Raw genomic sequence first — 22,855 nt, 5'->3', positions numbered from 1 at the left:
CTGTCCAAAAGGTGACAAAATCCGCCTAGCAGCACCTCAAATGCTCACTAATGGTAAATGGTCTGCATTTATATAGCGCTTTTCCAGTCCTCTCAGTATCTTGCTCAAGGACACTTCGACATGTAACTAGGGGGAGCCGGGATTCGAACCAGTGACCTTCCGGTTACTAGACGACCCGCTCTACCTCCTGAGCTACAGCCGCCGAATATAATATATGTTTTATCTCATTTATTGTTATCCATACAAAAACCAAAGTGTCAAACTTTGTAAAAAGAAATGTTTCTTTGGAAGTATTCCTCTTGACAACTTTTAGTGTACCTTGTATGCCTTTATAAATCTAAAGTAGATATTAAGTCTGGTTGTGCAATCTCTTTACAGCAGGATTTACTTTCTTGGGTTTTCTTTGATGTGGATCTACTTGACACACCCTGCTGACATATTCGTTTGAATTCTGTGACAAACCACAGAAACCACAGTTTCCTCATTTAGATTTGAACATCAGTGTTCTCACAGATGCCGTTATTTGTTTATACCTAGTGTAGTTTATAAAATACCATTTCTTTCTTCAGATGAATAATTTTAATGAATCAATAGCTCTTTATTTTGCAAGTACTCTGCAAGCACAACAGAAAAACAAACCCCAAAACACAAAATCTCCACCACAGAATTATGACAGAGTGTGACATTCTTGTCCTCATCTTGACTGTGTGTACTGTTTATATTTTGACCTGTAAAGCACCAAATATTAAGTCGACTTCATTTAGATGAATTTAACACAGATGCAACACTAAGGCTCATCTGTGTGGATCTACTCGACACAGCTCCCTCAAACATCACTTTGAATTGTGTGACAGACTAACTGAACCAGAGGAAACTGTAGACCAGAAACGTACAGGTAATAGCAAAAGAGAAATATGTTGATTTTTACTGTATCAGTGACATCGTTTAGATTTTTTTTTCTTTTGCCTAAATGAACATGTTGCAAGATGTTCTTTGTCCTGATGGAGGTGATTTACTGTACACGATGAGGACTGTTTCATTTGTAATTGATTCTCATTAATCATTGAATTAGTGTAAATGCACTGATACATTTGTTTTTCTTGTTTCTATTCTTTATTTAATGGTCTTTTCACCCAGACCGTATTCTGGAGCTCATAGCTGCTTAACATTGTAACAGGACCTTCATTCTGGAGAGCTGAGGTTACATTGGGAGGCACTGAGCTATATAGAAACTTAAATAATGATATGTCTGTAATAAAGTCTCTGTTAACGAGTGTTCATCACTGACCTGCTTCTCTGACTAAAGTCACATGAATGAATATTTTCCAACACAAGCCAGTTACAGTAGCTCTACTGCATCCTGCATCTAATTCACCCAAAGACAGTTTGTGGATATGTTGCTGGAAAAACAACTAAAATGCCATTTGTGTCTTCAGGAGAAGAAAAGAGTAAACAATATTCGAAAGACATTTTTTTATTTTGCTTTGCGTTAAGGAGCAAACACTGACAGAGCGACTCAGACATGACTACACCTCCTAAATACAATGAAGGTGTGCTGAAGCAAAGCTTTGTGTAAGGTTGTTGCATTTAACAACCATTTTGCCTGAGAATCTGGCCGATCCAGGGACGGAACTTGGACACGTCCGTGTATACGATGGGAAAGCCTGGGTCACTACAATCTGGATCTCCATAAGATACAACACCAGCAGCCATCCCGTTGCACACCAGAGGACCACCAGAATCACCCTGTAAAATAGAAATATCTTGATATTTTGATACAAAAAATATGTAATGTGTTCATAAACTTTCTAAAAAGGGACAGAAAACTTACATGGCAGGATCCTTTGAGTGTTCGATATCCACCTGCACAGATGACATTGTCAGGAATCCCAGTCCATCTGTCTCTACAGACGTTCTGGTCGACGACAGACACATTCACCACTCTCAGGTCAGTAACACCGCTACCAGCTTCAGTCGTTCCCCATCCAGCTACACTGCACATTTGGTTGGGTTGTAGGTTCATGTTAGGTGGGGGAAGTCGAATGCGTCGTATGGTTCGACCCACTGGAACACTCTCAGACAGCTTGACACACAAAACCAGAATATAGAAATGAACAGTGTCTGAACATGGTTTTACTCTTCATCAGGCTTCAGTTAAACAATCGCTAGAAGTTGGAGCTGATGAATCTTTTAAATGAAAGTTAACTCTACAATATAAGAGCTTTGATAGTGCTGTGTCTTGGCTAGAATTTCAGGGACCTTTGAATTTGATATTGTTTTTTTGACACTTTTGACATTTACCCTCAGGAAAAAAAACAAGCAAAGCTTAAAAGCATCTAATTTGACTGTAAACACACAAGACATCATCTTGGACAACTGGGCTGAAGGAATATATGCTTACTTTGAGGAGCATGATGTCACTTCCTTCTGTGAAATGCCAATAATCAGGGTGTTTGCATCTCTGCACAATGTCTCTCACTGTCCCAGTGTTACTGAGATTGTGGGTGCCCAAAACAACCCTCACCAGTCTGCTGCAAAAAGTTAGAATTGAGAGGTCGTCAGTAGATTTTCTCAAGTTGTTTTGACAACAACAAAATAAAACAAAGCAACAGATTATACATTTCTTTTGAAAAAAGTGAGTTTATGTAACTTTAAATTAAAACTAAAGGATTCCTGTACGATGAAATTTAACTCACTCATTATCACAGTGCGCAGCAGTGAGGACAAAGTTGTCGCTGATGAGGGAGCCTCCACAGAAATGATGACCATTGTCAGACTGCAACGAGGCCATGTACAGCATCTGCTTCCGTGGAGCAATTTGCCCGTTTACGATTTCACTCCCAAGTGCTGAAAACATGAGAAGAAAATGAAGAGACGTAAATATGAGTTAACATCACATTGGCAGGCTGGAAAAAAACAGTCAGATTGAGTAGCTTACCACTTGGTCTTATACATGTCAGAACATGAAAGAGCAGAAAGTTGTGCAGAGCATGCATGATGGCAGCAAGTCAACTGACTGGTCCTCTTGGGGGAGCAAAGACGACCCTTTTAAACATAATTTTTGCTTAATTTGCATTTGTGATTACCAGCTATCTTATATTGATTTCCAACCACGTCCTGTATGCAATGGAAAATGCAAAAGAGTTGCTATCTTGTTTATCGGTCATCAGTTTCCTGCTTTAGCATTGAGCAATACTGCCTCCCACCCGGTCATGAAACTAATGAGCTAGATTAATCCCATAAATGCCATATTTAAGGATCATTACTGAGTCTGTTAATGTTTTTGATTGACCAATATAAATTTGATGAAAATCTGCTGTTGTATCAGTTCAAAAATGTCCATGTTTTATTTTGTTGTCCCCAAAGTCCTAGTCTTGGTCAGACTGACTGACTGACTGTTGTCAAACTGACCTCGGTCGGTCTTGGAGGCTGTGTTCAAATCCAGTTCTGTGTGTTCACTCTCATGTCAGGCTGCCAAATCCAAACTTGGCCTTGTCACCCGTGGTGACACCCCCTGTAATCTAAGGCCCAGGTTCAGACAAACTCTAGGACCTGCTACACCTAGCTGCAGGGCGGAGGGGGTGTATTTTCCATTTAGCACTAATGGCTACTTTTATTTTGGCTCTTATAATTGGCTACTATAAACACCAATCAATACTCCCAACAAGTCAGTCCCTACCTGAACGGTTTTACAGGAAACATGCAAGTATGGGGAAGCAAATAACACTCTCCCTTTGTTTTTGAGATGAATTTAAATGAAGAAGGTGAGAAAAAAGTCCTGGATCCGTCTCTTAACCCGGATCAGCACCAAAAGTTAATGGTGGCTATTCTGGGACGACACTCATCCTCCTTCAAAGTCTCATGGAAATCTGTTCTGTAGTTTTTGTTTAATCCTGCTGACAAACCAACCAAGGTAACAATTTAAACTTTGCATTAAATGTGACACCATTGACCAAACAACACTCGAAGGTAAAATATGTAAGAATATTAGTTGAAAACATAAAAAAAAAAAGTTACAATCATCAACAACATGTGAATAACAGTTCTGACGTTATGACATCTATTTATTGTGTTACAAAGATATCCAGAAGTTGGCATGCTAACCAGCTAGCCCTTGTGTAAACAACAACACCCAGTTGTCTGAGCTCCAAGTCCGGACTGCTAGCTGCATGGCTAAGTGAGCTAGCGAACAGCAGCCACAGTTAGTGCTCACTCTGGTGATATGCTACCCCATTTGTCATAAAACATTCAAACTCCTTCATGTTCATGCAGTGTCTTATGCACACCCATTCAAATAAAGTCTTACCATTTTCTTTCATCTCATATGCATCAGCTTCATTCTTTCATGCACTGCTGTTACAGTTACTCCTAATAAAATGACTGCTTGCAGATCTGTTGGTGCTGCAGGGTGAAGCACATGCAGGCTGTGAAAGATCATTGTATAAATCTTTTCTCCATTTTCATTTTTTATTTGCATCTCCTTAACATGTTTATTCTGGACCCTTTTGGACCTTCCTCTCGCATTAAGTGAGTTTTAATTGAATTGAATCTAACAAGTGAAAACCACATACTTCGTCACAGCCGTCTGAGACGTTTCTTTGTAATCTACAGATTGGGTGAGCCATAGGAACCACAGTTTCCACAGTCAGATATCAGAATCAGAATCAGAAATTCCTTTATTAGTCCCGCAAACGGACAAATTTGTGCATCACAGCAGCCAAAGGACAGTTCAATATAACAATAAACAATAATAAAAGTAAAAAGAAAACAATATAATAAAAAGGTAAGAAGAAGAGCTAGACAAGGTTAACTTAAATCAATATCGATCAATTCTAATCAATTTCAAATCAATTTATTTAATTTCATAACTGAAGTAGTGACTTCTACACACAGTTGGTTCTCTGCATTAAAACAAACCTTCACAGACAATGGCATTCAGTGAAATATATTTATTTGGCTAAATAGTTCAGAGTAAATAAATGTAAAGGAAAATTAAACAAATGATGAATGATGAATGAACAAAAGATAAACAGGTAACAGACAGATGCTTATTCTGTAATGGCTATTGTAATGAGTTTATGAGTGAAATAAAGGGACAGAAACTCATATTTCATAAGGGAATCCAGTAGGATGAATGAATGGATACTTGTCTGAGCGTCATTTGGAGAGTCAGCAAGCTGTGGTTGGTCGTCCTCCAGCGGCCTTGGCTGTCCTTTAACTGCAGGGTGGCAGTCTCGATCAAATACCCAGCCAGTGGCAGCACTCAGGTTTGTTGTGGGTAAAAATTTTTTACAAAAATAACACGCGAGCAACTTCTCTTAAGTGTGAGGTCTTGAAGAGAGTAGAACTTGAAGTATAAAGGAGCCTGTGCTTAAGGCGTAAAAATGAAGTAAAGAGCTCAAAGCTTAAAGGATAACTACCGTTTTTTACAACCTGGACCTTATTTCTGGCAAAATATATGATCATTTACTCACCCAGATAACTTTGGTGTCATTCGGCGTCGTTCGGACGAAATTAGATCCAGTGTAGCGGCGATATATCCATATAATGGGAGAGACGGGGCAGCGACACACAGCCTCTATATAACGCATTATCTGCCACGAAACTAGTTACTTTCATCAATATTTTGTTATGAAATGCTAGCGCTATTCCCCTCTGAGTCCGGGCTCGTCCGTTATCAACATCCGGGGTCAAACTAGCAGTAGCACCTACTGCCATGACCCTGCCTGACACCCACCACTACTGTCGCTAATATTAGTCACATCTCTGTTACATACGTTCCACTACTATTATCGTACTGCATTGCTACATACCATCCTTGCCATTGATCATTACTACTGTTATCACTAGTAATCACATTTCCATGTGCATTTCATCATTATTGCTGTAATACATCTTTGTGTACTTTCACTCCTGTCAACCATCGCTTATAATTGAATACATTGTGATCTCGTTGATCTGCTCTGTACATGCGACATCTATTGCACGTCTGTCCGTCCTGGGAGAGGGATCCCTCCTCTGTGGCTCTCCCTGAGGTTTCTTCCGCATTTTTTCCCTGTTAAAAGGGCCTTTTTTGGGGCAAGTTTTTCCTCACTCGAATCGGGGGTCGAAGGACAGAGGGTGTCGTCTCTGTACAGATTGTAAAGCCCTCTGAGGCAAACTGTGATTTGTGAATTTGGGCTATACAAATAAAATTTGATTTGATTTGATTTAGGTAAACAAGCCGCGCTGTCGCGGGTGCGCGCGCAGCTCAGAGACGACATCTTCCAGGTCAGAGGTAGTAGATCAGCCTACAGACCCCGGATGTTGACAATAGACGAGCCCGGACTCAGAGGCTAACAGCGCTAGCATTTCATAACAAAATATTGATGAAATGAACTAGTTTCGTGGCAGATAATGCGTTATATAGAGGCTGTGTGTCGCTGCCCCGTCTCTCCCATTATATGGATATATCGCCGCTACACTGGATCTAATTTCGTCCGAACGACGCCGAATGACACCAAAGTTATCTGGGTGAGTAAATGACCATATATTTTGCCAGAAATAAGGTCCAGGTTGTAAAAAACGGTAGTTATCCTTTAACTTGAAGAGTTTCAAAGAGTTTAAGAGAGAGTGTAGAGTAAAAAGAAGTGAGTTCAGAGGGAGATGTCCCTCTGTTTTGTCCAGTCTAATAGCAGGTGTGACCCAAGGGGGCAGGGCCACCAATGTTGTCACTATTGAGAACATAACAGGTAACTAATTAAAACTAAACTAATAATTTAATGTTTCATATTGTGTTTCACTTTTCCCAGAATGTCACCATGGCTTAATGTGGACTGTCTTAAACACAAATCACATGAATCATTAACATTCAAAAATAACAATTCTTGTTTAAACACTTAATTATGCAGTAGAAATAATAACTTACACATACACACTTACACTAGCCTGATGCTATTATAACAGGGGATATACAGGGGATAAACATTGAGTGGTAATATGCATAAATGAGTTCGAAAAGGCGTTTCCACATACCGAGAGCTGGTCTGCGAATCCAGGGGAATCTGTGATGGTCAAAACGGTGGATTGCACCCTCCGGTTGGGGAGTGAGCTCCTGACCCAAGCGAGGGAGTTTAAGTATCTCGGGGTCTTGTTCACGAGTGATGGGAGGATGGAGCATGAGGTGGACAGATGGCTTGGCGCAGCGTCTGCAGTATTGCAGGCGTTGTACCGGGCCGTTGTGGTGAAGAGGGAGCTGAGCTGCAAGGCGAAGCTCTCGATTTACCGGTCCATCTATGTTCCAACCCTCACCTATGGTCATAAGCTGTGGGTAGTGACCGAAAGAACAAGATCACGAATACAAGCGGCTGAAATTAGTTTCCTCCGCAGGGTGGCTGGGCTCAGCCTTAGGGATAGGGTAAGGAGCTCAGACATCCGGAGGGAGCTCGGAGTAGAGCCGCTGCGCCTTCGCGTCGAAAGGAGCCAGTTGAGGTGGTTCGGGCATCTGATTAGGATGCCTCCTGGGCGCCTCCCCATGGAGGTTTTCCGGGCACATCCAACTGGGAGGAGACCCTGGGGAAGACCCAGAACTCGCTGGAGAGATTACATATCTCATCTGGCCTGCGAACGCCTTGGGATCCTCCCAGAGGAGCTGGAAAGTGTTGCTGGGGAGAAGGAGGCCTGGAGCTCCCTACTGAGCCTGCTACCACCGCGACCCGACCCCGGACCAAGCGGAAGATAATGGATGGATGGATGGAAAAGGCATTTCAAACTTGTTAAAATGTTACCAGGGGTCACCACTGGAGAGCGCTGTGGCTCCATAGAATACAAGACATTTTTACACATTTTACTTACCTCAGTCAATTTTTGTCACAGAGGAATTGAAATTGAAATTAAAATCAATTTAATGAACTACTTTTCCTGATTAATAATGTGTTAATTTCCAGAAGATTAGGTTGTGGCTTAATACTTATTCTAACTTTGTTCAAATCTGGAAGAGAGTAAAAACTCTATCTAAGGAATGTAAAGGGGAGTCAGGCCATAAATCACCATGGTCTGCATGTGTTTTTTTCTTATCAGGCAAGGATAAGAGGATTTTAAGGGGGGAGAAGTTCACTCTGGGTATATGTGTGTGTTACTTAAATAGGAGAGAGCAAAATGATAGCAATTTTAGTGTCATTTTTACAGATACAAAATACATTCAATTATAACATATGATTTCCAAAAGAAAGTTCTTCAGTTTCTGGTGTTTGCATCCATGGATTCAATTGTGATCAATTGAACCTAGCTTGACCCTTAAAGGTAGGGGTGTCTCCATGGGGGCAGTTATAAAATTAATAATACAACTTAAAGGGCCTCTGCAGATGGGTATCATAGAGGAAATAGTATCTGTGGAGTGTCCAAAGTGATGTCTGTATTCTTAAGAAAATAAAGTTCCTTTGTCCAGATGAAGAGGAGGCATGAACACGTGTGTTCTTACAACTGTGTCCGACACACAGTCCCGAGTCCTCACATACTGTGGCCGGTTGGTGAGGTAGTGAAGGACCCAGGATGTGAGGTGTTTTGCACAGCCTTCAGCTCCTCCTTGTTGCCTGACCTAAAAGCCATCTTTTTCTCCTTAAGGAGAGCCTTTATGTCAGGATTAATCAAGGCTTTGTTGTTTGACTAACACCGTACAGTCCTGGTGGGTACGGTGTTATCCACACAGAAGTTAATGTAGTCCGTTAGGCAGCCTGTTAAACTGTTGATGTCCTCCCCATGAGAAACGCACAGTTTTTCCCACACAGTTGCGTCAAAAAAGTCCCTCAGAGCCTCTTGTTGGGACCCACAGATGAAGTAATTCATTGCGGATTTCAAAATGGACTCTGAACTGAACTCAGAGTCCCAGAATTCCCCTTTCTTCACAAAAATTCAGCTTTGAGCTACTATTGGTTAGGGTGACAGACCCCCCTCTGATCAGAGAGTCAAAACTCCAGCGCCTTCCTTTGTTCTCTCTCTTCTCCTCAAGCCTCTCTTCTCCTCCAACTTCTTATCCTCAAGGGCCTTTTCTTCAAAGACTGGTAACGTTGAACTGGGCTTAGATAGCATAGCATAGCACGGCTAAGCACAGGACTTTAAACTCTGGTTGATGTAATGCATATGTGTTCAATTTATGTGTGTCCACTGTTTGAGTGTTATTGTGATCTCAGGTCAGGTTATTGGTAGTTTGCTTTCCTAGATGGCTAATTCGACGTTAGTCGAATGATGCTTCACACAGACTCAGGGTCTTTGCATGCAACTAACCATTTTCTATAACCTGGCATCACGTCACACACACACACACACACACACACACACACACACACACACACACACACACACACACAGTCCTTGAGCCTGGAGCATATCACACCCACATTTGAGATCAGTGACCACCATTGTTTCTTTGTTCTGCCAGACACACACTCACACACACACATACACATACACACACACCTGTATATAGTACATGTTAGTTAGTGTGTTTTCATCTTTGTGTTGAATAAAAGACTTTTTAACCCACATGTTGTCTATTTAATATTGTACTAGAGTGAATGTTGCCAACCTCTACTCTGTCAAGAGCTCCAAAATCCTTCGACCATTACTAGCTGTTATGGTAATATTGGTTGTAGTTATTAAGTTAATTATTAATCAGAGTTACAAACAGTTTAGTACCTTTTCTGAGAATGATTTGGTGAATTGGCTATATTTTCTTCAAGGGTGGTGCCCCAAGGTGATCTAATGTAAATTGGATCTTATTAGTAATCAGAATTAATAATTATCCCTGATAATCATTAATTATTATTGATAGCCAAATTTAACCCAAAACTCTTGCATGAAGCACTACATTATGGTGCCTCGTGTGATGTGAGCACAACACTCTTCAGACTCCTCGGTCCATGCATTAACTGTGCGGGTTTCCGTCGGTTGCCTGTTAACCATGGGCTTGTACACAGGCAGGAGATGCACCAGGTTGTGGTCAGATCTTCCCAGGAGAAGAAGGGGGGATGAGTTGTATGCCTCCCTGCTGTTGGCGTAAAATAAGTCCAGTGTTTTATTGTCTCTGGTGTGGCAGGTGACATACTGTGTGAATGTAGGCAGGGTGGAGGACAGAGAGGCATGATTGAAATCCCCAGAGATCAGGAAGAGGGCCTGTGGGTGCTGTGTCTGCAGTGAGCTTGTGACTGAGTGGAGAACATCACAAGCTGCATCAGCGTTAGCAGATTCAGCTTGTTCAATGTTCTTACAGCAGACCTGTTCTTTAACAGTGATGAGCCCACAGTTACACCATCTGTCAATAACAATCACAGCTAGCCCTCCTCCTTTCCTCTTACCGTTCTCCGTCTTCCTGTCTCCCGCAGCAGTTGAAAACCATCCAGATTAGCGACCGTGTCCAGGGTCAGCGCCGTTAGCCACGTCTCTGTGAACACCATAATGCTGCACTCACGGTAGTCCCTCTGCCGGGTCAGCGCCGTTAGCTCGTCCATCTTGTTGGGGAGAGATCTTACATTCCCCATGATGACAGACGGGAGGACGGGTCTGTAAATAGTCATTACCAGTGCAAATATGCAGTGTCAGGTGATGACAATCTGCATAATCTGAACATACAAGTACTAATTGTCTATACATGTGTATCTACATGTGTATGTGTGTGTGTGGAGTGTGGTAGAGGGGCAAAGTGAAGCTTCTTGTATGTTGAGGTGTGTTAGGGTGGTGGCAGGGGCAGTGGATGTCTGGTTGGCTGGTTTCTATCCCTTTCATCTTATTTTTGGATCACGTGGTTTTATTCTATGCTCATTTTTATTGAGTTATTTTTATCTAGATTGTATCATATTATGTTTTCTTCTCCTCATCTTGACTGTGTGTACTGTTTATATTTTGACCTGTAAAGCACCAAATAATTAGTCGACTTCATTTAGATGAATTTAACACAGATGCAACACTAGGGCTCGTCTGTGTGGATCTTCTTGACACAGCTCCCTCAAAAATCACTTTGAATTGTGTGACAGACTAACTGAAACAGAGGATACTGTAGACCAGAAACGTACAGGTAATAGCAAAAGTGAAACATGTTCATTTTTACTGTATCGGTGACATCGTTTAGAATTTCTTTCTTTTGCCTAAATGAATATGTTGCAAGATGTTTTTTGTCCTAATGGAGATGATTTACTGTACACGAGGAGGACTGTTTCATTTTTAATTGATTCTCATTAATCATTGAATTAATGTAAATGCTCTGATTTGTTTTTCTTCTTTCTATTCTTTATTTAATGGTCTTTAAAGTCTCTGTTAACAAGTGTTCATCACTGACCTGCTTCTCTGACTAAAGTCACATGAATGAATATTTTCCAACACAAGCCAGTTACAGTAGCTCTACTGCATCCTGCATCCAATTCACCCAAAGACAGTTTGTGGATATGTTACTGGAAAAACAACTAAAATGCCATTTGTGTCTTCAGAAGAAGGAAAGAGAAAACAATATTTGAAAAATGTTTTTATTTTGCTTTGCGTTAAGGAGCAAACACTGACAGAGCGACTTAGACATGACTACACCTCCTAAATACAATGAAGGTGTGCTGAAGCAAAGCTTTGTGTAAGGTTGTTGCATTTAACAACCATTTTGCCTGAGAATCTTGTCGATCCAGGGACGGAACTTGGACACGTCTGTGTAGACATTGGGAAGCTCTGTGTTATTACAAGCTGGATCTCCGAAAGATACAACACCAGCAGCCATCCCATTGCACACCAGAGGACCACCAGAATCACCCTGTAAAATAGAAATATCTTGATATTTTGATCTAAAAAAATGTGTAAACTTTCCAAAAATAGACAGAAAGCTTACCTTGCATGCTCCTTTGAGTGTTTGATATCCACCTGCACAGATGACATTGGCAGGAAGACGAATCTGTTGAGACCATTGCCGTCCACAGACGTTCTGGTTAATGACAGGCACATCCGCCACTCTTAGGTCAGCGACAACGTTACTATTTTCGGTCTTGCCCCATCCAGCTACACGGCACATTTGGTCGTCTTTTACATTCATGTTAGCAAGGGGGAGTCTAATGCGTTGTGTTGTGCTGCCCACAGGAACACCCTCATTTAGCTGGAGACACAAAATCAGAAAGAATAAAATCAAAAACTGTCTTTCTGAACATGTTCTCATTCTTAGTCAGGCTTCAGCTAAACAGCTTTGGTAACAGTGTCTTGGGTAGAATTTCAATGTAAATCATTATATTTCTGGGACACTTTACCCTCACAGGAAAACTGAAGTTTATTGATGCGTGTTTTTTTAACCACAGTTTAAATGCATCTAATTTGACTGTAAAAATACATATTCATACTGGGCTGAATGAATATATGCTTACTTTGAGGAGCATGATGTCACTTCCTTTTTCGTGATGCCGATAAAGAGGGTGTTTGCATCTCTGCACAATGTTTCTCACTGTCCTAGTGATTCTGAGATTGTGCGTGCCCAAAACAACCCTCACCAGTCCACTGCAAAAATTGAGAGGTCGTCAGTAGATGTTCTCAGGTTGTTTTGCCAACAACAAAACAAAGCAACAGATTATACATTTATTTTGAAAAAAGTGTGTTTATGTAACTTATACATTAAGTTAAAAATTAACTATTTCAGCATGATGTCCTTCCCCAGTTCTACACTCTTATAATCTTGGTGTTTGTGTGTCTTTTCAATAAATTTTTCATCATCAACCCTCTTCAGATCGTGGGTACCAAGAACTACTGATAGCCAACATTGAGAGTTTCAGTACATTTTCTAAAATTGTGCCAATAAAAATAGAAAACCATTAATAATATATTTCTTAATTTTTTTAAAAAAAATGTGCGTTCATGAGTGTTGAAGTCTTTTTGAAATTGATTCGTAATTACATGTATCAAAGATTGCTGGAAGATAACTCACGGGATGTCACAGTGCGCAGCAGTGAGGACAAAGTTGTCGCTGATGAGGGAGCCTCCACAGTAATGTCCGTCTCTGGTCTGCACTGAGGCCATATACTGCATCTGGTTCCGTGGAGCAATTTGCCCGTTTATGATTTCACTCCCAAGTGCTGCAAAGATAAGTTAAAATCAAAATTAGCTAAATGTCTCATTAAATGGAATTAATGAAAATATTCTGTTAGCTTACCATTTCGTCCGAGACATGTCAGAACATGAAGGAGCAGAAGTTTGTGCAGAGCATGCATGATTGCAGCAAGTCAACTGACTGGTCCTCTTGGGGGAGCAAAGACGACCCTTTTATACAGAGCGTCGCTTCGTTTGCATTTGTGGTCATCATCTATTTTATCTTGACTTCTAACCACGTCCTGTGTGCAATGGAAAATGCAAAGGTTTGCAACTTGTGTTATCTTTGCACAATCTTGTTTATTGGTCATCGGCTGAAGCACATACATTACCCATCAGTATAACATCAAGTATAACAATTAATGTATAACATAGTAACTCATTCTTCTTATTCTTACTTTGCTTCTTACTATTACTTTCCTTCACCACTCACTTGTTTTACTTTTCTGTATTTAGGACACTTTCAGCCACTTGATTAAGTGACTTTTCTTAAATTCAATTAATAAATTAAGATTATTAATTAAGATAAATTTTTTAGTGTGGAAGTCAGACTTTGTCACTGTGACCCAGTGGCCGTGGGTGACTGTCCCCTGCTGTCAAACTGACCATGGTCGGTCTTGGAGGCTATGTTCAGATCCAGTTCTGTGTGTTGACTCTCATGTCAGGCTGCCAAATCAGCTACCAAAGATGGTTGGTTACTCCAGTGATATGCTGCCCCCTATGTTTTTGAAGCTTTGAATTCTGGTGGTATTATACAAATTATACATTTAGTCGGCTGTGTTCACTGGGAGTTCATGGTTACACCTAGCTGCAGGGTGGGGAGTGTAGTTTATCTCATCTCTCATCTCATTTTCTTTCTGCTATTTCCCTATTGGGGTAGCGGGGTGTTGCCGCTTTTATTTTGCGGGGCTACTGGGGCCAAATCCAGCTCTCACCGGGTGAAGGCCAGGGTACACCCCTGGATGAGACGCCAGTTCATCCAGGGCCCTCTGATGCACATCAGGAGCAGTTTAGGGGTTCAGCATCTTGCTCAAGGATGCTTCAGCATGTAGCTCAGTTCCGCCCAGGGGAGCTGGGGTTCGGACCAGCAACCTTCTGGCTGCTGGTCACCTGCTCTACCCACTGAGCTACAGCCGCCCCTACGGGGTGTAATTTATATTTAGCACTAATGGCTACTTTTATTTTGGCTGTTATAATTGGCCACTATAAACCATATTTACTGAACGGTTTCAAAGGAAACATGCAAGTTTTTTGAGAGGACTTTAAATGAACAAGGTGAGAAAAAAGTCCTAGATCCTTCTCTTAACCCGGCCGACATCTGTTCCTGCTCCTCCATCGACGGAGCGGCCAACTCCTGTTCCTGCACCTCTGTCAGCAGCCCTGCCGACACCTGCCAGTGCTTCCCCGTCAGCATCCCTGCCAACCAACCCCAGTGCTTCTCCATCGGCATCCTGGACATTTCTATGTAATCTACAGACTGGGTGGGACATAGGAACCACAGTTTACATAGTCAGATATGAGCTTTAGTGTCGACCTATTATGTATATTACAATTATCAACAACATGTGAATAACAGTTCTGGCGCTATGACATCCATTTATTGTGTTGCAAACATATACAGAATTTGGCATGCTAACCAGCTAGCCCTGACCCTCATCCAAAGCTCCTGTGCTCGGGGCAGGGGCGCTGCTAGGGATTTTGGGCCCCATGAAAAGAATCTTTACAGGGCCCCCCAACACAGCGGCGAAATTTTTTGATGCTATTTTAGCATATAATTTCATCACCATTAGGGGCCTCTCTGGGCCCCCCTCAATCATGGGCCCCTAGAATCCGTCTCCTTTACCCCCCCTTTTCGGCGCCCCTGGCTCGGGGTGTAAACAACAACACTCCCCCAGTTGTCTGAGCTCCAAGTCCGGATTGCTAGCTGCATGGCTAAGTGAGCTAACTAGTGAAAAGCAGCCACAGTTAGCAACAGTTAGTGCTCACTCTGGTGATATGCTACCCCCTATTTGTTATAAAACATTCAGACTCCTTCATGTTTATGACAGTGTCTTATGCACACCCATTCAAAAACTCATATGCATCAGCTTCATCTTTCATGCACTGGTGTTACAGTTACTCTTAATAAAATGACTGCTTAAAGATCTGGTGCTGCTGCAGGGTGAAGCACATGCAGGCTGTGAAAGATCATTGTATAAATCTTTTCTCCCTTTTCATTTTTTGTTTGCATCACCTTAACATGATTATTCTTGGCCTTTTTGGACCTTCTTCTCACATTAAGTGAGTTTTTATTTAATTGAATCTAACGAGTAAAAACCACATGTACAACTTTGTAGAAATACTTGCCACAGCCGTCTGAGACATTTCTTTGGTTGAGACATAGGAACCACAGTTTCCACAGTCAGATATGAGCTTTAGTGTTCTCACGGTCACATACACAGACAGCAATATTTTAATATCGCTTTCATTATAACAATATGTAATATAAAATGCATTTAAAATACACTCATACTATTAATCGTTACAAAATGACGCAGGAGGACAGTTGACAAAGGTCAGAGACAGAAATCAGCAGACACTGTGCTAAGCCAACATAAAAATAAGCAAAAAAAAAAAAAAAAAAGCAACAAGATCTGCAGAAGAAATGGATGACTAAAGACAACTTGCCAGGCAACAAGTAGAGACTGTTGTCACTCAGGTCGGACCAATATGGACACATGTACAGACATACACGTAGTCTGTTGGAATGTCTAGAGCTAGACTGCAACTCTGAGTGCTACCTGCTGTTGAAACATGATATGTCAAAAAAAATTAAAGAAATTTAAAAAAAATAAAAAATACTATGGAAATATTGTATGCTGTGGATAACGGGGGCGGGACTAGATAAGCGTATGCTTCTCCCGCTGTCCCTTTCGGCCATGTGTATTAATGAGTCAAGATGATGTGTGATGATGATTGATCTAACTGACATGTCCGAAATAAACAATATTCATTCATTCATTCATTCATACTGTCATTTTATTTTTTTAAACTTTAATTTGGCATGTTATAAGTAACACATTTACATTTGTTATATTAACTATATTCAGTGTTTGCTGCATTAAACAGATCTGATTACATTATTCAGTGTTTTCTCTCTACAAATCCATAATTAGGTAAGTATCAACAAATGTAGTATTTATTGTACATAGATGCAAGCTGATGCTGCCTAGTTAGCATGTCTTTATACTCAGCAGAGAGCCCCATGAGTCATGTCATAGTTTCTCTGCTTTTTGACCATTAGTGGGCGCTGCATCATCAGATGCCACAGCTACAGTCTTCAGAACAAAACCATTACCTTAAAGGATAAGTACCGTTTTTTACAACCTGGACCTTATTTCTGGCAAAATATATGGTCATTTACTCACCCAGATAACTTTGGTGTCATTCGGCGTCGTTCGGACGAAATTAGATCCAGTGTAGCGGCGATATATCCATATAATGGGAGAGACGGGGCAGCGACACACAGCCTCTATATAACACATTATCTGCCACGAAACTAGTTAATTTCATCAATATTTTGTTATGAAATGCTAGCGCTATTCCCCTCTGAGTCCGGGCTCGTCCGTTATCAACATCCGGGGTCAAACTAGCAGTAGCAGCTACAGGTAAACAAGCCGCGCTGTCGCGGGTGCGCGCGCAGCTCAGAGACGACATCTTCCAGGTCAGAGGTAGTAGATCAGAATATTGCACAGGTGTGCCTTAGGCTGGCCACAATAAAAGGCCACTCTAAAATGTTCAGTTTTATCACACAGCACAATGTCACAGATGTCGCAAGTTTTGAGGGAGCATGCTGACTGCAGGAATGTCCACCAGATCTCTTGCCCATGAATTGAATGTTCATTTCTCTACCATAAGCCAACCGGCCTCACAACCGCAGACCACGTGTTACCACACCAGCCCAGGACCTCCACATCCAGCATGTTCTCTCCGCAGACAGCTTGTGTGGCGTCGTGTGGGTGAGCAGTTTGCTGATGTCAACGTTGTGAATCGAGTGGCCCATGGTGGCGGTGGGGTTATGGTATGGGCAGGCGTATGTTATGGACAATGAACACAGGTGCATTTTATTGATGGCATTTTGAATGCACAGAGATACTGTGACGACATCCTGAGGCCCATTGTTGTGCCATTCATCCACGACCATCACCTCATGTTGCAGCATGATAATGCACGGCCCCTTGTTGCAAGGATCTGTATACAATTCCTGGAAGCTGAAAACATCCCAGTTCTTGCATGGCATGGCCAGCATACTCACCGGACATGTCACCCATTGAGCATGTTTGGGATGCTAATATCCAGCAACTTCGCACAGCCATTGAAGAGGAGCGGACCAACATTCCACAGGCCACAATCAACAACCTGATCAACTCTATGCGAAGGAGATGTGTTGCACTGCGTGAGGCAAATGGTGGTCACACCAGATACTGACCGGTTTTCTGACCCCCCGAATAAAGCAAAACTGCATATTTCAGAGTGGCCTTTTATTGTGGCCAGCCTAAGGCACACCTGTTCATGCTGTCTAATCAGCATCTTGGTATGCCACACCTGTGAGGTGGGATGGATTATCTCGGCAAAGGAGAAGTGCTCACTAACACTGATTTAGACAGATTTGTGAACAATATTTGAGAGAAATGGTCTTTTGTGTATGTATAAAATGTTTTAGATCTTTGAGTTCAGCTCATGAAAAATGGGAGCAAAAACAAAAGTGTTTATATTTTTGTTCAGTGTATGTTTTATCTCATTTGTTGTAATACAACCATACATCCATACAAAAACCAAAGTGTCAAACTTTGTAAAAAGAAATGTTTTCTTTGAAAGTATTCCTCTCTACAAGTTTTTGTTTACCTTGTATGCCTTTATAAATCTGCTAAGTAGATATTAAGTCTGGTTGTGCAATCTTTTCACAGCAGGATTTACTTTCTTGTACACAAACTCTTGGATCGCCTCTACTCTAAAACACAAAGACACAAGACAAGTTTACTTTGATGTAGATCTACTTGACACACCCTGCTATCACATGATGATCACGTGTGTTCTACAGTGAGTGAGGCCATATACAGCATTAACTTCTCTGGAGCATTTTTACAATTTATGATTTCATCCCCAAGTGCTGTAAAGATAAGAGGAAAATCCTTATGATGAGTAAATGTAGCGTTTGCTCAGTGGTGAGTGGAGTACTGAAAATCTATTTAAAAAGATGACTCAAGTAAAGTATCACAATTTAGGAAACTTAATATGAATGTTGTGTTAACGTTAAGGCTGGCATTACATCAGGTTAACTGATCTTTGAAGCCATCTACTTAAATGCCCAACAGACCACAAGATAAGTTAATGTCATTATCATAACATCAAAGATTAATGGTGCATAATAACCGGATTTGGTGATGGGCTATTATAACTCGTACTTGGGTGCAGATTTTCTCTACTCTTTCTACCACTGATATGTCCAAGTCATTAATGACCAACAAAGAGAAAATTCCTTAAAAAATTGTGGTTTAATAAATCTTGTGTTATTTCACTTTCCTCTTTTCAGCGTGTTACAACAGGTTTGTGTTCAAAATAATTCTTAAGAAACAATGTGGTTTTCTAGTGAAATGTTCTGCAGACTTTGACGAAATCTGCTCTTACACACAACTGAGTTTCTCAGCGTTCTAAGATTGGAAAGTTTTGTTCTAAAATTAAAATATATAATATTATATGTTGATAAATGTACTTGTTGCCACTCGTAAAAGGACAGAATATGGAGTACATCGACTACAGAAACAGGCCTTTCAGAGTGACTGTTGAGTTTTTGTTGAGCTCAGCAGAACACTGGGGAAAAAAAACGATAGCATTTGTTTTATGAACCTAAATACCATTTTATATCTCCACAATGCAATGAAATTTAAAAAATAATTCTCTCAAATTCTTAGCAGAAATTTGTTAAAATCCATCTTGTTGAGCTCCTATGCTCCTAGGTTTTTTTTGTTCTTTTCTTTTTATCTAGACTGACCTTCAGACCTTTGCGATTTGTCTGCATAGATGGTCATGTACACCTAACACAATATTTGATCTGGCATTGTGGAATATCTTTCCATTCTCCTCGAGGACAAATTCTCTTTTGTTTGAGAAATTTGAGAACAAATGACATCCGTAGTATATAATATTACAACAGGACAATTCAGCAAAATAAAGCAGTCTTAACATACAAAGACACACTGATTAAAACTTTCAAAGTATGATTAGAAGTAGCCTAAATGAAAGCATAACTTTCAGAGAAATGAATGTTTCTTACTTCAATTTGTGTGAATAACTTGGGATGATTTAGATTTATTAGTCTTTCTGCCTCACGTATCGGACCGTCACTTTAGAGACTGAACCACTGGCAGCATAATGAGGCACAGACAAGCTGCAGGTAATTAACAACATTGTGACTACAGGTGAGAGAGACTCTTCTTCCAGTCGGCATTTACAGTGGACCATCGCTCATTTAGGATGGAAGCGGCTCAGCCTTTTGCCTGCCTCTAGCTATATGGCACCAAATATGTCATTTGAACCTTGTGGAAATAAAACTAATTGCTAAAATGCTGCTGCTGCTGCTGCTGCTGCTGCTGCTGATGATGATGATGATGATGATGATGATGATGATGATGATCATGTGAGTGGATAAGCCATCTTAGAAGCTTTAACCAGACGTGCATTCTACTTCTTACCAGCAGTCACATGACTCAGTGGAGTCCATTCTGGAAATATCAGTCTGTTTAGAAATAAACTTGTTTTCTTTCATTTTTAACAGTCAATCTCATAAATCTTTTTGATGAAATATTGCAAAGGAGGACTGAATATCAAGTATAATCATATCTTTAAATGACTATTATGTTATTTTATTAAAGGGACAGTGTGTAATATATCACGTTTTAGCACCATCTAGCTGTGAGGTTCTGCATTGCAACACTCCTTCGCTCACCCCTCCCGTCCTGAAGACGTTGGAGACGTTCCCTGAAGCTACGGTGGCCCTGACGGACAAGAAACTCATTTTCAAAATATGGACTCTTTCCGAACAGCTTTGATTGATTCAAGTTATGAGGTAATTATGTAGTTAGTTATTAAGGCTATAAAACTAGACGTTATAATAAAACAAAACAAAAATAAAAATAAACTTTACGATCATACGAAGAAATTATGAAATGATGTGCAAATTAGTAGTAATGCATTCCTTATTCGTTTATTTGTCGATGTCCGTGCATATTCAGAAAACATCATCGTCATCATCAGTAGATGACACGGTAGTGACAGGGAGAGGAAGAGGGAGAGCCGATATTTATCCTCGTTTTCTGAAGTCGCCGGTCACGTTGCCTTTTTCTCTCTCTTTTTCGCTTTTTTGGTGGGGAGGACTCCTTCTCTTGTGCCCTGGCATACGTGTGGTCTGCCATTTAGAAAAAAAACCTCGCAGGCTTTCTCATACTCCGGTGCAGTGACGAGTGCTTTCGCTGAGCTCCCTCTCAGTACCGCAGTCAGGCTGGCTCTGAGCGGAAACGCGTTTCGCTAACTAGCACCACGTAGCGCTTTCTGTCCCTCTCGGCAGTCCGTAGTTTTCTTAAAACCGGAAGACACGGTGGCCTCTGGAGGGCCTGCCCGTCCTCTGTATATTCAGATAGGCAATTCTGCGCTCAGGAGGACAAGTCAGACTGATGACAGAGGCCATTGTACACCAATGAGGACTTACTTATGAACGAAGACGTTGATTTGAGTTAATAAATTACGTAAATAGTTACACACTATCCCTTTAACTTAATGGTGTAATGTAATTTAAAATGTAATATGAGAATTTTGCCACCTGTTGAATTCTTTCTCCCAATAAAAAGATGCAGTATATCACCAGAGCAGGCTAACTGCTATCTGATGGTGGCTGTATTCTGTTCCACAACTGTATGTACTGCTTGTTAGCTCAGTTAGCCGTGCAGCTAACCGGGCACAGGAGCTTTGGACCACTGGGAGGAAGAGGTTTTCAGGCATGAACTAGCTAGTTAGCATGCTAACTTTAGTAAATATCTCTGCAAAACAGTACATAGATGTCTTTGAAATAACATCAACACTGTTATATCTACACATTTTGTTGTTCTGGTTATTTCTGCATGATTTATACTAATAATCTTACATATCACACCTTTGAACACAAATGATGTCTTCTGATTAGGTTGTAACAGAAGCAAATGAACAATGCATTTGCAAAAAGCCTTTATTTTAAGTTGCAGTCACACAAGCAGAGCAATCTGTGACACCACAAAACAACCATATTACAGTGAATGTATACTGAAGCAATACTGCGAGATTTTTATTCACGTTTGAGGATGTCATTGATCCAGGGGAGGTATTTTGAGACATCTGTGTAGACGTTGGGTTTATTTCCGTGATGAGAGGTGTAGTCACAGTTTTTGTTCCAGTTGAAAGACACGATACCAACAGCCTCTCCGTTGCACACCAAAGGACCACCAGAATCACCCTGTGAGGAGGAAATACATCATTAATATGTTTTGTAGCATTTCTGTACAAGAAACAGTTGACATTTTCCTTGAAAGGACATACCTGACAGAATCCATAGTTGGTGTTATATCCACCGGCACAGATGACTTTTTCAGGAAGATTGAACTGAATCTTTTTCCATTCCTCCGCACAGACTTTCTGGCTAACGACAGACACCTTCACCTCTCTCAGCTCATCAACAACTTGACCACCAGTTTGTGTCTTACCCCATCCAGCCACGAGGCACTTTTCATTTTCTCTTATGTTCTTCTCTGTGCTGGGAAGTCGAATTGTTTGTACGCTGTTGCTTATTGGAGCTTTCTTAGACAGCTGGAGACACACAAAATCAGAAAGTAAAAATTATGAACTAGCTTAAGTCTAATTTCATAACATACTTCTTCTCATTGATCAGACTTCAGTTTATTCATCAGACCTCAGTTTATTCATCAGACCTCAGTTTAGCAAAGATGTGATGTACTTACTTTGAGAAGCATGATGTCCTTCCCCTGACCTACCCCTTCATAACCTGGGTGTTTGTATTTCTTTTCAATCAATCTTATTTTTTCATCACCAACCCTCTTGAGATCGTGGGTACCAAGAATTACTCGTACAAGTTTCCTGAATGAGCCAACATTGAGAGTTTATCAGTACATTTTCTAAAATTGTGTCAATAACAAAAGAAAATGGTTAATAATATATTTCTTATAAGAAAAAGAGTGAGTTGAAATCTTTTTGAAATTGATTTGTAATTACATGCATTAAAGATTGCTGGAAAATAACTCACTCATCGTCACAGTGCGCAGCAGTGAGCACAAAGTCTTCTCTGATGAGGAATCCTCCACAGACATGATTACCATTGTCGTTCTGCACTGAGGCCATATACCGCATCAAGTTGTCCGGGACTTTTACCCCATTTATGATTTTAGCTCCAAGTGCTGCAAAGATAAGTTAAAATCAAAATTAGTTAAATGTCTCATTAAATGGAATTAATGAAAATATTCTGTTAGCTTACCATTTCGTCCGAGATATGTCAGAACATGAAGGAGCAGAAGTTTGTGCAGAGCATGCATGATGGCAGCAAGTCAACTGACTGGTCCACTTGGGGGAGCAAAGCCGACCCTTTTATACAGAGCTTTGCTTCGATTGCATTTGTGATTAACATCTATTTTATCTTGACTTCTAACCACGTCCTGTGTGCAATGGAAAATGCAAAGGTTTGCAACTTGTGTTATCTTTG

At 40.8% G+C, this 22,855-nt stretch overlaps 2 protein-coding genes across 2 annotated transcripts; both read right to left on the bottom strand.

Moving 5' to 3' along the window:
• Positions 1-1,464: 1,464 nt before the first annotated feature.
• On the bottom strand, positions 1,465-3,023 carry LOC311258738 (chymase-like). The gene is made up of 5 exons (XM_084355293.1): positions 2,939-3,023; positions 2,697-2,847; positions 2,402-2,531; positions 1,832-2,083; positions 1,465-1,746 (listed from the first exon to the last, which is right to left on the bottom strand). Exons 1-5 carry the CDS (start codon positions 2,994-2,996, stop codon positions 1,588-1,590), a joined length of 750 nt encoding a protein of 249 aa, XP_084211419.1. The 5' UTR covers positions 2,997-3,023; the 3' UTR covers positions 1,465-1,587.
• Positions 3,024-21,430: 18,407 nt separating this feature from the next.
• Positions 21,431-22,497, bottom strand: LOC311258074 (duodenase-1-like; the record flags this gene model as incomplete). The annotated part of the gene is made up of 4 exons (XM_084354120.1): positions 21,431-21,598; positions 21,682-21,948; positions 22,101-22,236; positions 22,403-22,497. 4 exons carry the CDS (start codon positions 22,495-22,497, stop codon positions 21,431-21,433), a joined length of 666 nt encoding a protein of 221 aa, XP_084210246.1.
• Positions 22,498-22,855: the final 358 nt, after the last annotated feature.

Source organism: Pagrus pagrus, assembly GCF_965226575.1.
Source record: "Pagrus pagrus genome assembly, chromosome: 6".
Lineage (NCBI taxonomy): Eukaryota > Metazoa > Chordata > Actinopteri > Spariformes > Sparidae > Pagrus > Pagrus pagrus.
Note: the sequence above shows the minus strand (reverse complement) of the source record. Positions and strands in the feature narration are given on the sequence as shown.